Source organism: Oncorhynchus gorbuscha, linkage group LG21, assembly GCF_021184085.1.
Source record: "Oncorhynchus gorbuscha isolate QuinsamMale2020 ecotype Even-year linkage group LG21, OgorEven_v1.0, whole genome shotgun sequence".
Classification (NCBI taxonomy): Eukaryota; Metazoa; Chordata; class Actinopteri; order Salmoniformes; family Salmonidae; genus Oncorhynchus; species Oncorhynchus gorbuscha.
This window is the reverse complement of record NC_060193.1, coordinates 50,666,470-50,681,803: the sequence shown is the minus strand read 5'-3', so window position 1 is coordinate 50,681,803 and position 15,334 is coordinate 50,666,470. Positions and strand designations below refer to the sequence as shown.

General features: G+C 44.3%; 1 protein-coding gene across 4 annotated transcripts in view; it reads left to right on the top strand.

The window, feature by feature from the left end:
- LOC124008096 (neuronal membrane glycoprotein M6-b-like) overlaps positions 1–15,334 on the top strand; it is a 39,430-nt gene that overhangs the window by 14,844 nt on the left and 9,252 nt on the right. For 2 of the 4 annotated variants that reach the window (XM_046319066.1, XM_046319067.1), the window contains exon 1: positions 661–816. The exons of the other annotated variants lie outside the window; for them this stretch is intronic. In XM_046319066.1, the coding sequence (XP_046175022.1) occupies positions 747–816 (70 nt within the window). In that variant the 5' untranslated portion in view covers positions 661–746. Of the gene's footprint in view, positions 1–660; positions 817–15,334 lie in introns of those variants that run through there. 4 annotated transcript variants of the gene reach the window in all.

Here is a 15,334-nt window from a genome sequence, read left to right as displayed (position 1 = left end):
ACATATACAGCCTGCGGTGCAGTAACCTATAACCCCAATTTAAGGGGGGTGACCACCTCACTATCTGTATATCTCTCCTTTTTTCTCTCTCTTTCTCTTGTTTTCTCTCTCTTTCTCTTGTTTTCTTTCTCTCACCTGTGTGATATAGCTGTACACTCTTAGAAACAAATGTGCTATATAGAACCTTGAAGGGTTCTTCGGCTGTCCGGAAAACCCTTTGAATAACCATTTTTGGTTGCAGGTAGAACCCTTTTGGATTCCATTTACAGAGGGGTCTACATGGAACCCAAAGGTTTATACCTGGAACCAAAGAGGGTTCTACCTGAAAAAAAAAAAAACGATTTATCATATGGGGACAGCTAAAGAACCCTGTTGGAACCGTTTTTCCACAAGTGTAGGGATGCAATGTGCCTGGAGGCAGGGATGGGTCATGTGGTTGAGTTCATTCTATACTATAAAATAGGGTGGGCGCTCAAAAATCTACCGTGATCAACGTTTTTATCCATCGCCGAATTGGGATTGCAAGTGACATACAGCCAAAGCGTTCGCTGGCATCGTTTAGGGACCGCTAATCTGTGCAAAATCGGACAAGACCTTTGAATCTTGAAATGGGATTGTAGCCTAGTATATACAGAGGAGCTAAGCTCGCAAGGGAGAGAGGGAGGGAGGGAGGGAGAGAGAAAGAGAGAGCAAAGTCAGAATCCAAAAGACAGGGAGAAAAAGTATTCAAAGGAAAACATTCCAAAATGGATGGGACGAAGCCAGTCATGGAGTCTACCACAGAGGAAAACCAAGAGGAGAGGGAAGAAAGCAAAGGTACGGAATGGTCGTAGTTGGGATACGTAGCATTTTTTTGCGCGTTTCAACCGCACTGTTAGACTACTGCGCGATTTAACCTACTTGCAATGGCTTCGCTTCACGTGACACAAAAGCGCTGTTTTCTCCTCCGGCACCGTGGGGCATCTGTTTTGTTAATTAAGAGCCTTTTGCAAATGACAAAGAATATTAAATTAACATTCATGTTTTTTTGTGTCCCATCGACTTTGGTTTTTATGTGGACATGTTTTGCGCGACCAAGATAGAGGGGAGGGCGGAAGGCGCGCGCTCGGTTTTATGGAGCAGAGTTAATGCCAATTTGCTTTGCTTTGCTGCAGCCATGTAGAATCACCATTACCCTGCTTTTCAATAATGTGAAAATTATAAATGAGTCGGGTGGCCCATCAAAAGGTGGGGTTGTCTCCTTTTGTATTTTTTTTTGTCTCAGGTGAGCGTATTGGTGTGGGCTAATGGGCAGGTGCATGGACCACTGCTGTCATCATTGCGAAATAACCGTTTCACAAAGGGATTTTGCCATAGACGTGGTCCTCAATGTGACTGTCATTGTCATCTTTGGTTTATGGAATAGAGAAATTCGGATTTGAGTCTTTTGTTCGAGTATAAGAGGATGGATGCAGCGCAGGGCGCCCGTGTGTTGACGACCCGTGTGTGATGTTGATAAAAAAATACAAATAAAACTCATCACTCTGTGAACAAGGGATCAGCGACACATAAACTGGGGTCCCGATCCACTTGACACATGCGAGCTCGGTCCTCTCGTTTCGCATGATAACACTCGTAAAAACAGCAGCTTTTGCCCACCATTGTTCATGGAATGACAAATTATAAATGGTAGCCTTTAGGCAAGACATAATATTGTTTCCGATATATGTTGGGTTGTCGTTGCCTTTGTCCAGCTACAAAGCAGGGGGTGGGGCCGACTCAATTTGCCCAATGTATAGGAATGTACATAGGGACTACATTTGTTTTTGATGTAGGCTACTGGGGCAAAATAACACCCTTGCCCAGTCATTACCTCTCGGTAATCAGATAACAGGCTGAATTCATCACCTCAATTAGGCTACACTATTTTACAATCACTATTTCAATCAATGTGTTTTATACAGGCTATCCCTTGGTGCTACAGCCTACTAAATCTAATAGCAGCTGGTTATATTACCTCCCTGTGGCTGAGGTCAGGAGTTGAATGCACAAATCTGATCCTAAATCAGTTCTTAGGGGGCAGTGTTATGTAGCAGCTAAAGCTGTGTCCTCAGGGCTGCTCCTTTACCCCGCCACCCCATCCATCCACCCTTCTGTTTCTAGACATTTAACCCTACACTCTTCAGGGGAAAAAGTGTTCCAAAAGCGTTCTTAGGGTGTCCCCATAGGAGGACCCTTTTAGGTTCCAGGTAAAACCATTTTTGGTTCCACGTAGAAATGGACTTATTTGGAACCAATTAACCAAAAGGGTTATACCTGGAACCAACAAGGGTGCTTCAAAGGGTTCTCTTATGGGGACAGCCGAAGAACACGTTTAGGTTCTAGATGGCACCTTTTTTTTCTAAGAGTGTACAACATACACCAAGGCTTTCACTCCATCCCCCATCCATTCAATGCGTTGTTCAGATGTGGTTACGTTTGAATATGTTTTACATAGAGATTTACATTCAGTAGGCATAAATGCTACATACTGTATGTCATAGGGCTTTCCATAGCCAACAAAAAGCCTACATTGACCTAACCATAATTACTAACACTAACTAAATCCGTGTTTGGGAGTAATGAACTATACATATAGATTTTGCAGCAGCTTGGTGGTAGTTGAACTAAATTCAGATCTTGACAGTGTTTTCAGTAGTTAATTACTGTTTTGCCATGTATATAGCAGTGTAGCTAACTACTGGAACTACACACTACTGTTTTTGCTAAATGGAAATATGGGTGAAGTAGGCTATAGCATCCTTGCTGTTTCAGCATCAGACCTGCCTAATTCTCACTTAAAAGGGTTTTTGTGTGTAATAGGCCACATCACACATGATGTTAACATCTGACTCCTCAGTGGTCTGTTTTTGCATCTTCTAGTCTATGACATTTCAGATTTAGATATTATAATTGATCAAAAAGTAGTTTGGAGGTAGTGAACTACAATTTCAACGTAACTTTAGTTAAGTCAACTATGTTTTTCTTAAAGGGTAGCTTTAGTGTCATTTAACTTCAGTTTGAAGTAGTTGGTAGCTTGGTAAATTGTATTTTCAGAGTAGCTTCCCCAACATTGTATAACATCTCCTTATGAAGTTCTCCTGTGGTGAATCATCTTGCATGACACTTGCAGAACTAACGTTCTACAGGATATGTAGCTTATCTCTACAAAAGTCATGTAACATGATATCCTATGGTTTGGTTAGGGGTATGGCTGTGGATGGCATTCACAGTGAGGGAAGGGGCTGTGTGGCTGGCAATCTTTTCACGATCTACAACTGGAATATATTCTACAACTGTTGACATTCCACCATAATCCTCAGCATCTCTAAAATGGAAGAGATTTATAGGGACAAGGGCAAGCAGTTGAAGCTCTGCCATGTCTTGTATGTTTCAAGTGCCTCGCCTCCATTGGGGATCCAACAACATCAGTTGCACAGTAACAGCTGTAGATTCAGGCAACCAGACAGCCTCGAGGTATCCAACCAAAGCGTTCTTGTAGGCCTAACACCTCAGTTGAGGCATCCGTCACAATTTCTAATGTAATCCGATCAAAGATGTGACCTGACATCCCAGCCCCTTGCAATGGAGTCTATAAATCATATCTGCTGACATCTGTCACGCCCACCTTTCAGGCTGAAGACAAACTCAACCACACACATTGGCTGTGATTTCGAACACCCAATTGGCATCCCTCCCTGTGTTTCTGCCAAACCCCTTGGAGTTTCAGTTGGGTTTCATTGTACTCCAATATAGTAGAGGCTGTGAGAGAGTTTAAATTATTATAGGCTATATCCCTACTATCTGGACCTGTGGTGCCTCAGTACAGGGACTCCTCTCTGACCCTTTTGTAAAATACAGGATAGTTAGTAATTCTCTCTCTCTCTCTCCCCTTTGGCCTTTCCTATTCCCTCCTCTTCCACTCACTCTCTGCCACCATTTGCCGCTCGGTCAGTTCACCTCCGCCTCTCCCTCCCCCTCTTCTTCTCTTTCTCTCTATGATGGCACACTGACTTAGCCGGGCATACACCTCCTATTCTCCCTGCAACGCACAGGAAAGTAGGGAGGGGGCAGGGGGTAGTATGTTCTCTCTTACGTAACGCTGCGCTGCGTTGCCATCCACATCTTCAGATCACAACCGTGAGGGATTACATCATCATCACCACGGCGAAAGGGCGTAACAGTGGAGAGCTGATGGGTTCTGTATAACATATGAGTCGTAGAGCATTTTTCTCACTACCGTTCAAGCTTAACGCAGGCAGAACACACGCAGCGCTATGCTCCCTTGTACTAGTCCCTCTACTGTACTGAACCTCTGTGTAAAGATTCTCAATGCAATGTATCCAACTGCAGGATAAGTGGATGCCATCAAATCAAATTATATTGATCACATACACATGGTTAGCAGATGTTAATGCGAGTGTACGGAATGCCATTGGAATGTAGCACTGTAGGTGGTGTGTGTGTGAAATTCCCTGGTTACATTGAGTGCTGTTACATGCACACAATAATGCAATTTCTGTGGAAAGTCAGATTAATGTAATAGTTTGATTTAAATGTTTACATGCTTTGGAAGAAGAATGATTTCCCTAATAATCCTGTTTACATGCATACATCTGCAACCAGACTACCTGATGGGACTGATGGGATAAATGTGGGAACATCGCCAATCAAAATAAACGTTCTACCACAGCGACCATTTCTTTTTTTTATTTGGACATATGAAGTTTGTATGTGAAAACTAAACTGAACAAAAATATAAACGCAACATGTAAAGTGTTGGTCCCATGTTTCATGAATAAAGGGGGGGGGGGGGGTTGATGCTGAGAAGTATTTCTGTCTGTAATAAAGGCATTTTGTGGGGGAAAACTCATTCTGACTGGCTGGGCTGAGCTCTCCAGTGGGTGAGCCTGGCTCCCAAGTGGGTGGGCCTATGCCCAGCCCTGGCTGCACACCTGCCCAGTCATGTGATATCCATAGATGAGGGCCTAATTAATTTATTTCATATGACCGTTACTCAGTAAAATCTTTGAAAATGTTGAACGTTCCGATTGATATTTTTGTTCAGTATACTTTAAGACACATACATTCAGTTGTCCCGACTATTGCCTAATCTGCCTACTGCCATAATCAGTTTAATATACAATTATTACTATGCATGTAAAAGTACTGATTGAGACACATTCAATGGTGATGACAGTGTTGAGAGTGGGCCTATGTGAAATATTGTGACCAATGTTGATAATGAGTCTCATTAAGATTATCAATGGAGAACTTCTTAGGTGTCTTTGTTTTCTTGATGAGACTCTGCCTCTATCGGCGTGAGCGGGGCGCGATGTCACAGTGTCTAGGGTGGTGTTCTGCTATCTCCATGACAACATACTGTATGTAGCCAAGGAGGTGCTATAAGGGCATGTTCAAGACAAACACTCACCCACACAGTCATTCAGCTCACAGAAGGGTCCGGAAAGGTCCAACTGAGGCCCTGTGTATATAAAGGTCCCTAACCCTTCAGGCCTGTTTGATGAACGTGGGGGAGGCGGAGGTGGGAGTGAGAAGGGGTGAGGAAGGTGTGAGCAGGCTTCCAAGTTCTTCGTGTGTTGGCTTGGTATCTCTCTCATGTCACGGTTGTCATCGGCAGGTCTCTCAGGAAAAAAAGGTGCTATCTAGAAGGGTTCTATCTGGAACCAAAAAGGATTCTCCTATGAGTGATGCTTTCACTTGGTAGGATTTTCATGCTGCTGGCTATATGTTTTTTTTTTTCTCTCTCTCTCTCTCTCTCTCTCTCTCTCTCTCTCTCTCTCTCTCTCTCTCTCTCTCTCTCTCTCTCCCTCTCTCCCCATCTTTCCCTTTCTATCTTTTTCTCTGTTCATTTATTCTACCCAGTCTCTTCTAATTTCTCTCTCTGTCGCTCTCTCTTTCGTCTCCTATTGCTCTTTCATTCAGCTTGCTACATCCCTCCGTCACCCCCATACTGTCATCTCTCTCTCATCTCCACTATCTTAATTCATCTCCAAGCCCTTCAACCGTTTCTCTCTTGCTCTCTCTGACACACACACACACGCTGTCAGCCTCCACCTGGGGAGTGTGTGTGTGTGGGCGTGGGCGTGTGTGTGTGTGTGTGTGCGTGCGTGCGTGTGCGTGCGTGTGTGTGTGTGTGTGTGTGTGTGTGTGTGTGTGTGTGTGTGTGTGTGTGTGTGTGTGTGTGTGTGTGTGTGTGTGTGTGTGTGTGTGTGTGTGTGTGTGTGTGTGTGTGTGTGTGTGTGTGTGTGTGTGTGTGTGTTCATGCATGCATAATATGTGTATTTTAGTGGGAGTGTATCCACATGCAGCTCCTTAGTCTGTGTGAATCAAATGATGTATGTTTTAGTCCTTTGTATGTGTCTGTGTGGATGTTAGTGTGTTTATGCTGTGTGTTCATTTTGTCTACAGTATGCTCTATGTGGGTATATATGAATAGAACTGAGTGACAGGTTGGCACAGCATGCATTGTTCTTATGCAATGCCAGTCTCCCTGGCCCTCTTCCATCGCCTACTGATGCCCAATCTGCTCGCTCTACTCACATCCCATAAACCTCAGTGTGCCCGATTTAACTCTCGTCATCGTTAACGATGACATCAATACATCCAGGATCATAAAGAGAGACAGCTAATGTGATTTTGCCCAGCGACTACAAAGACTTGGGAAATGGAGCGAAAGACAAAGAGGTCTATGGTGTATTAATGGGAACATTGAGTGGAAATCTATTCTATGGAAATGGGCTCCATGATACTATGTGTTATTCCAAAATTGTTAGTAAAACCATTCTCTTTAGACTCTGGTTCACTTGTATCTGTATAGTAGGGAGATAGTAGTAGGGAGATAGTAGGCAATAAATAGACCATAGAGGCGATGATCTGTGAGCTGCTCTGACAGCTGATGCTTAAAGTTGGTGAGGGAGATATGAGTCTCCAGCTTCAGTGATTTAATTTTTTTTACATTTTTGCAATTCGTTCCAGTCATTGGCAGCAGAGAACTGTAAGGAAAGGCGGCCAAAGGAACAATTGGCTTTGGGGGTGACCAGTGAAATATACCTGCTGTGAGCTGAGATAAGGCGGGGCTTTACCAAGCAAAGACTTAAAGATGACCTGGAGCCAGTGGGTTTGGTGACAAATATGAAGGGAGGGCCAGCCAATGAGAGCATAGAGGTCGCAGTGGTGGGTAGTATATGGGGATTTGCTCATAAAACGGATGGCACTGTGATAGACTACATCCAGTTTGCTGAGTAGAGTGTTGGGGGCTATTTTGTAAATGACATCGCCGAAGTCAAGGATCGGTAGGATAGTCAGTTTTACGAGGTTATGTTTGGCAGCATGAGTGAAGGAGGCTTTGTTGCGAAATAGGAAACCAATTCTAGATTTAATTTTGGTTTGGAGATGCTTAATGTGAGTCTGGAAGGAGAGTTTACAGTCTAACCAGACACCTAGGTATTTGTAGTTGTCCTCATATTCTAGATTAGAACCATCCAGAGTAGTGATGCTAGTCTTGCGGGAGGGTGCGGGCAACAATCGGTTGAAGAGCATGCATTTAGTTTTACTAGCATTTTAAAAGGAGTTGGAGGTTACGGAAGGAGTGTTGTATAGCATTGAAGCTCGTTTGGAGGTTTGTTAGCACAGTGAAAGAAGGGCCAGATGTATACAGAATGGTGTCGTCTGCGTAGAGGTGGATCAGAGAATCACCAGCAGCAAGAGCGACATTGATATATACAGAGAAAAGAGTCGGCCCAAGAATTGAACCCTGTGGCACCCCCATAGAGACTGCCAGAGGTCCGGACAACAGGCCCTCCGATTTGACACACTGAACTTTATCTGAGAAGTAGTTGGTGAACCAGGCAAAGCAGTTATTTGAGAAGCCAAGGCTATTGAGTCTGCCGATAAGTATGCAGTGATTGACAGAGTTGAAAGCCTTAGCCAGGTTGATGAAGACGGCTGCACAGTACTGTCTTTTATCGATGTCGTTATGATGTCGTTTAGGACCTTGAGCGTGGCTGATGTTCACCCATGACCAGCTCGGTAACCAGATTGCATAGTGGAGAAGGTTCAGTGAGATTCGAAATGGTCGGTGATCTGTTTATTAACTTGCCTTTTTCGAAAGAGAGGTTGAATAGGCTAGTAATAGGGGTTGCAACAATTTTGCTGGATAATTTTAGAAAGAGAGGGTCCAGATTGTCTAGCCCAGCAGATTTGTAGGGATCCAGATTTTGTAGTTCTTTCAGAACATCAGTTGTCTGGTTTTGGGCGAAGGAGAAGTGTGTGGGGTGGGGGGGGGGGGCGTTGGAGAAGTTGCTGCAGGGGGTGCTGAGATGTTGGCCAGGGTAGGGGTAGCCAGGTGGAAGCGTGGCCAGCCGTGGAAAGATGTTTATTGGAATTATCGATTATTGTAGATTTATTGGTGGTGACAGTGCTTCCTAGCCTCAGTGCAGTGGGCAGCTGGGAGGAGGTGCACTTATTCTCCATGGACTTTACAGTGTCCCTAATTTTTGGGGAATTAGTGCTACAGGAAGCAAATTTCTGTTTGAAAAAGCTAGCCTTAGCTTTCCTAACTGACTGTGTACATTGGTTCCTGACTTCTCTGAAAAGTTGCATGTCGCTGGGGCTATTCGATGCTAATGCAGAACGCCACAGGATGTTTTTGTGCTGGTGAAGGGCAGTCAAGTCAAATCAAATTTTATTTGTCATATACACATGGTTAGCAGACGTTAATGCGAGTGTAGCAAAATGCTTGTGCTTCTAGTTCCGACAATGCAGTAATAACCAACAAGTAATCTAGCGAACAATTCCAAAACTACTACCTTATAGACACAAGTGTAAGGCGATAAGAATATGTACATAAAGATATATGAGTGAGTGATGGTACAGAGCGGCATAGGCAAGATACAGTAGATGGTATTGAGTGCAGTATATACATATGAGATGAGTATGTAAACAAAGTGGCATAGTTAAAGTGGCTAGTGATACATGTATTACATAAAGATGCAGTAGATGATATAGAGTACAGTATATACAAATGCATATGAGATTAATAATGTAGGGTATGTAAACATTATATTAGGGAGCATTGTTTAAAGTGGCTAGTGATATATTTTACATCATTTCCCATCAATTCCCATTATTAAAGTGGCTGGAGTTAGTGTGTTGGCAGCAGCCACTCAATGTTAGTTTAACAGTCTGATGGCCTTGAGATAGAAGCTGTTTTTCAGTCTCTCGGTCCCAGCTGTGATGCACCTGTACTGACCTCGCCTTCTGGATGATAGCGGGGTGAACAGGCAGTGGCTCGGGTGGTTGTTGTCCTTGATGATCTTTATGGCCTTCCTGTGACATCGGGTGATGTAGGTGTCCTGGAGGGCAGGTAGTTTGCCCCCCGGTGATGCGTTGTGCAGACCTCACTACCCTCTGGAGAGCCTTACGGTTGTGGGCGGAGCAGTTGCCGTACCAGGCGGTGATACAGCCTGACAGGATGCTCTCGATTGTGCATCTGTAGAAGTTTGTGAGTGCTTTTGGTGACAAGCCGAATTTCTTCAGCCTCCTGAGGTTGAAGAGGCGCTGCTGCGCCTTCTTCACGATGCTGTCTGTGTGGGTGGACCAATTCAGTTTGTCTGTGATGTGTACGCCGAGGAACTTAAAACTTACTACCCTATCCACTACTGTTCCATCAATGTGGATAGAGGGGTGTTCCCTCTGCAGTTTCCTGAAGTCCACAATCATCTCCTTAGTTTTGTTGAAGTTGAGTGTGAGGTTATTTCACTGACACCACACTCCGAGGGCCCTCACCTCCTCCCTGTAGGCCGTCTCGTCGTTGTTGGTAATCAAGCCTACCACTGTTGTGTCGTCCACAAACTTGATGATTGAGTTGGAAGCGTGCGTGGCCACGCAGTCGTGGGTTAACAGGGAGTACAGGAGAGGGCTCAGAACGCACCCTTGTGGGGCCCCAGTGTTGAGGATCAGTGAGGTGGAAATGTTGTTGCCTACCCTCACCACCTGGGGGCGGCCCGTCAGGAAGTCCAGTACCCAGTTGCACAGGGTGGGGTCGAGACCCAGGGTCTCGAGCTTGATGACGAGCTTGGAGGGCCTATGGTGTTAAATGCCGAGCTGTAGTCGATGAACAGCATTCTCACATAGGTATTCCTCTTGTCCAGATAGGGCAGTGTGCAGTGTGGTTGAGATTGCATCGTCTGTGGACCTATTTGGGCGGTAAGCAAATTGGAGTGGGTCTATGGTGTCAGGTAGGGTGGAGGTGATATGGTCCTTGACTAGTCTCTCAAAGCACTTCATGATGACGGAAGTGAGTGCTACGGGGCAGTAGTCGTTTAGCTCAGTTACCTTAGCTTTCTTGGGAACAGGAACAATGGTGGCCCTCTTGAAGCATGTGGGAACAACAGACTGGGATAGGGATTGATTGAATATGTCCGTAAACACACCAGCCAGCTGGTCTGCGTATGATGTGAGGGCGCGGCTAGGGATGCCGTCTGGGCCTGCAGCCTTGCGAGGGTTGACACGTTTAAATGTTTTCTTCACGTCGGCTGCAGTGAAGGAGAGTCCGCATGTTTTAGTTGCGGGCCGTGTCATTGGCACTGTATTTGTCCTCAAAGCGGGCAAAACAGTTATTTAGTCTGCCTGGGAGCAAGACATCCTGGTCCGTGACTGGGCTGGTTTTCTTTTTGTAATCCGTGATTGACTGTAGACCCTGCCACATACCTCTTGTTTCTGAGCCGTTTAATTGAGATTCTACTTTGTCTTTATACTGATGCTTGGCTTGTTTGAGGGAATAGTTACACTGTTTGTATTCGGTCATGTTTCCGGTCACCTTGCCCTGATTAAAAGCAGTGGTTCGGGCTTTCAGTTTAATCGTTGCTATGGGAACGACATCTTCAACGCACGTTCTAATGAACTCGCTCACCGAATCAGCGTATTCGTCAATGTTGTTGTCTGACGCAATACGAAACATATCCCAGTCCACGTGATGGAAGCAGTCTTGGAGTGTGGAATCAGATTGGTCGGACCAGCGTTGAACAGACCTCAGCGCGGAAGCTTCTTGTTTTAGTTTCTGTCTGTAGGCAGGGATCAACAAAATGGAGTCATGGTCAGCTTTTCCGAAAGGAGTGCGGGGCAGGGCCTTATATGCGTCGCGGAAGTTAGAATAGCAGTGATCCAAGGTTTTTCCAGCCCTGGTTGCACAATCGATATGCTGATAAAATTTCATGAGTCTTGTTTTCAGATTAGCCTTGTTAAAATCCCCAGCTACAATGAATGCAGCCTCCGGATAAATGGATTCCAGTTTGCAAAGAAAGTTTGTTCAGAGCCATCGATGTGTCTGCTTGGGGGGGAATATATACGGTGATTATAATCGAAGAGTCTGGGGTGAAACAAGGGCTATATCTGTTCTTAGTTCTACATTTTTTGATTGAGGCATGCTTATTTAAGATGGAGAGGAAAGCACTTTTGAAGAGCAACCAGCCATCCTCTACTGTTGGGATGAGGTCAATATACTTCTAGGATACCCGGGCCAGGTTGATTAGAAAGGTCTGCTCACTGAAGTGTTTTAGGGAACATTTGACAGTGATGAGGGGTGGTCGTTTGACCGCGGACCCATTACGCACGCAGGCAATGAAGCAGTGAAGCTGAGATCCTGGTTGAAGACAGCAGAGGTGTATTTAGAGGGCAAGTTGGTCAGGATGGTATCAAAGAGGGTGCCCGTGGTTACGGATTTAGGGTTGTACCTGGTAGGTTCCTTGATAATTTGTGTGAGATTGAGGGCATCTAGCTTAGATTGTAGGAAGACGGGGTGTTAAGCATGTCCCAGTTTAGGTCACCTAACACTGAAGATAGATGGGGAGCGATCAATTCACATATGGTGTCCAGAGCACAAGTGGGGGCTGAGGGGGGTCTATAGCAAGCGGCAACGGTGAGATACTTGTTTTTCTGGAAAGGTGGATTTTAAAAGTAGAAGCTTGAATTGTTTGGGCACAGCCTGCATAGTTCTGTCATACTATCCAGGTCTATCTCTGCAGTAGATTGCAACTCTGCCCCCTTTGGCAGTTCTATCTTGTCAGAAAATGTTATAGTTAGGAATAGAAATTTCAGGACTTTTTGGCTGCCTTCTTAGCCAGGATTCAGACATGGCTAGGACATCCGGGTTGGTGGAGTGTGCTAAAGCAGTGAATAAAATAAACTTAGGGAGGAGGCTTCTAATGTTAACATGCATGAAACCAATGCTTTTACGGTTGCAGAAGTCAACCAATGAGAGCGCCTGGGGAATGGGAGTGATGCTGGGTGCTGCAGGGCCTGGGTTAACCTCTACATCACCAGAGGAACCGAGGCGGAGTAGGATAAGAGTACGGCTAAAGGCTATAAGAACTGTCCGTCTAGCATGTTCAGAACAGAGAGTAAAAGGAGCAGGTTTCTGGGCGCGGAAGAATAGATTCAAGGCATAATATACAGACAAGTAGGATGGTAGGATGTGAGTACAATGGAGGTAAACCTAGGCATTGAATGACGATGAGAGAGGTTTTGTCTCTAGAGACACCATTTATACCAGGTGTGGTCACAGCATGTGTGTGGGTGGGGGGGTATAAGGGCGAGCTAAGGCATATTGAGCAGGGCTGGAGGCTTTACAGTGAAATAAGACAAGAATTACTAGGCATATTGACATTAGGGAGAGGCATTTGTAACTTGGCTTTCTTGAGCACAGGGACGATGGTGGTTTGCTTGAAACATGTGGGTATAACAGACTGGGACAGGCAAAGTTTGTAATATCAGAGAAGACACTTGCTTCAATACATCTGGCCCTGCGATCTTGTGAATGTTAACCTGTTTAAAATACATACTCACATCAGCTACGGAGAGTGTGATCACACAGTTGTCCAGAACTGCTTGTGCTCTCATGCATGGTTAAGTGTTGCTTGTGTGTGTGTTTACGTGACTCCCCAGCTATCACATAACATTCGGAGAACCATATGTTTCTTAGAGCTTGGCGAGAGCATGGTTGTCCTATGGTTATTTTGCATACAACCTTCCCATAATGTTCTGGGAATGGTGCAGGATACCCAGCTAGCACATAATGTTCTAAGAACCGTGTGTTTCTTAGGTGAGAATGTCAGTCTAACGTTTCCTGCAGGTTTCCTCAGGGTTCTATTTAAAGTAACGTTCTCAAATTGTTCCAAGAACGCTAAGAAACAATGTTTTTTAGTGGGACTTTTTGTACTTTAGCATAACATTTTCTGCAGGTTTCCTCATGGTTCTACTTAAAGCTATGTTCTCAGAACATTAGGAAAACATTCCATAAAAACCGCAAGAAAATGCTAGTGACGTTCAAAAATATTATTTAAAAAATATGAACATTCTATTCTCAGCCTCTACAAAACTCTCTCTATCCTCTGTCTTATTAAGTATTTTCAGGTGTGTTGGCCGCACCCACTAATTGGCCACATCTGATCTTAATGAGTGCATGTTTCCTTTGAAATGGGGTCTGTTTGAATAGACTAAAATGAACAGCTTTGAGTTTAAAAAAATAAAAAATAACATGGCATGCTAGCTCCATCCTGGTGGCGCAGTGGACTAATTCCATGGGTAGAGAACAGAAGATCATAAGCTCAAATCTCACTGATGCCGTGCCACAATAAACAATAAATGTGTTTGCATGATTAATGCCTAAGCAAATTAATTAATACAACTTTCAGGTAACAATAGTCAAATGTTCTCAACCTCCCTGTAATGTAAAAATGTATGTTCCCAGAATAGACTGAATGTTCTCAGCTTTACCGGTCAGGAAACGTATGGCTTTGTTCCCAGAATCAATGGGAAACCAAAAATGTACATTCCCACAACTTCCAACTTCCAATAAACTTAATGTGCAAGCTAGCTATATTGTACATGACACTGTATGTCATGTATATGTGCCTGACTAAATAGAGCTAGTTCTCTGTGTGCATAAGTGTATGATGGGAGTCCCCTGCACAGCTGGCTAGGTTTATCCCAGATTTCCCATACCAGTACACTGGCTGATGGGGGTGGACAGGCAGGCAGGGAGTCAGGCAGGAAGACAGACAGCTAAAGAGCGAAGGTTACAGTAAGTCCACACGGTTAGGGATCACTGCTGGGGTGAAGGATTTATCAAATTATAGGAGTGTAGTAGACAAGGGCTGAGGGGGGATTTAAAAGCTGTACACTTAATTATGCGTGAGCAGATACTGACCTTGTTGCCCGGTGTCCTTCATATTAATGCTGGACCAGGGTAAAACTTGGCTATAGGATGTAGACCAGTTTAGTAGGTTCAGAGGGAAAGGTTCTATGGATGTGGCAGATGTTTGATGAAGGTCACTTTTCACATGTGATCCTCTAACTGTACCGTCCTTTGATATCCGACAGAAATAGCCCGAAACATGCTGTCACGTGTCGCTAAAACCGTTGTATTTACAATATTTATTTGGTCTATATTATTGTGACTGGCAGTTGTAGAATAAGGATATAACATACATGAGAAACACAGAGTAGCCTAGAACATGCCGAAAGTATTAGTCATAATTTACCAAAATTCTAATCATCTCAAATAATGACACGTGTCGTGTACCTGTTTTCTATCCCAAGCCTGTTCACTTTTTAAACAGATGGGGTTTCTCTTTCATCAACGCCTCATTGAAGCGGACATTTTTCCCCCTGCTGTAGAGAGGAGACGTGTCTCTCTTCGTGATCCACAGATCTCTGTTCGGAATCTTCCCGCAATGCAATGCAAGCGGAAGCTGTCCTGTAATGAATACGGAGCTTCTAAACTGGAATAGTTCCTGAGACTTTATTAGACGCTAAAACTAGTCAATGTAGAGTTGAAAAATATGTTGTTCATTTGCTGTGTCACTGTAACGTCTCATAATATTTAGTCGTGTCATAATGTGACTCATAATTTGGAGGAGGAAAAGCCTTCGGAAAAGTATCAAGTACAGTAGCTATTTTAAATAGATATGTCCTTTTGCAGGACTTTAATTTCTTTACCCATCAACGTATGAACGTTAAAGTGGCGTTTCCTCTGGCTGGGGAGGCTCCATTTCCCAAACGGGATAAAACCAATCACCTGGCTACTGAATAATGGATGTAGGTGTAGTCACACAGCCACAATTCTCTCTGTCTGTTGTCGCTCTAAACGCGGTCACAACAGCTTTAGTGTACTCTCACAGCTGGTCCCATTACGCACCCTCACCGTCCTTACCGGTTTGATGTTTGCAGATCTGAAGGGTCTGGATAGGTATAAGCATATATAGCTTCCATCTTACAGATCTGCATTGAAGTG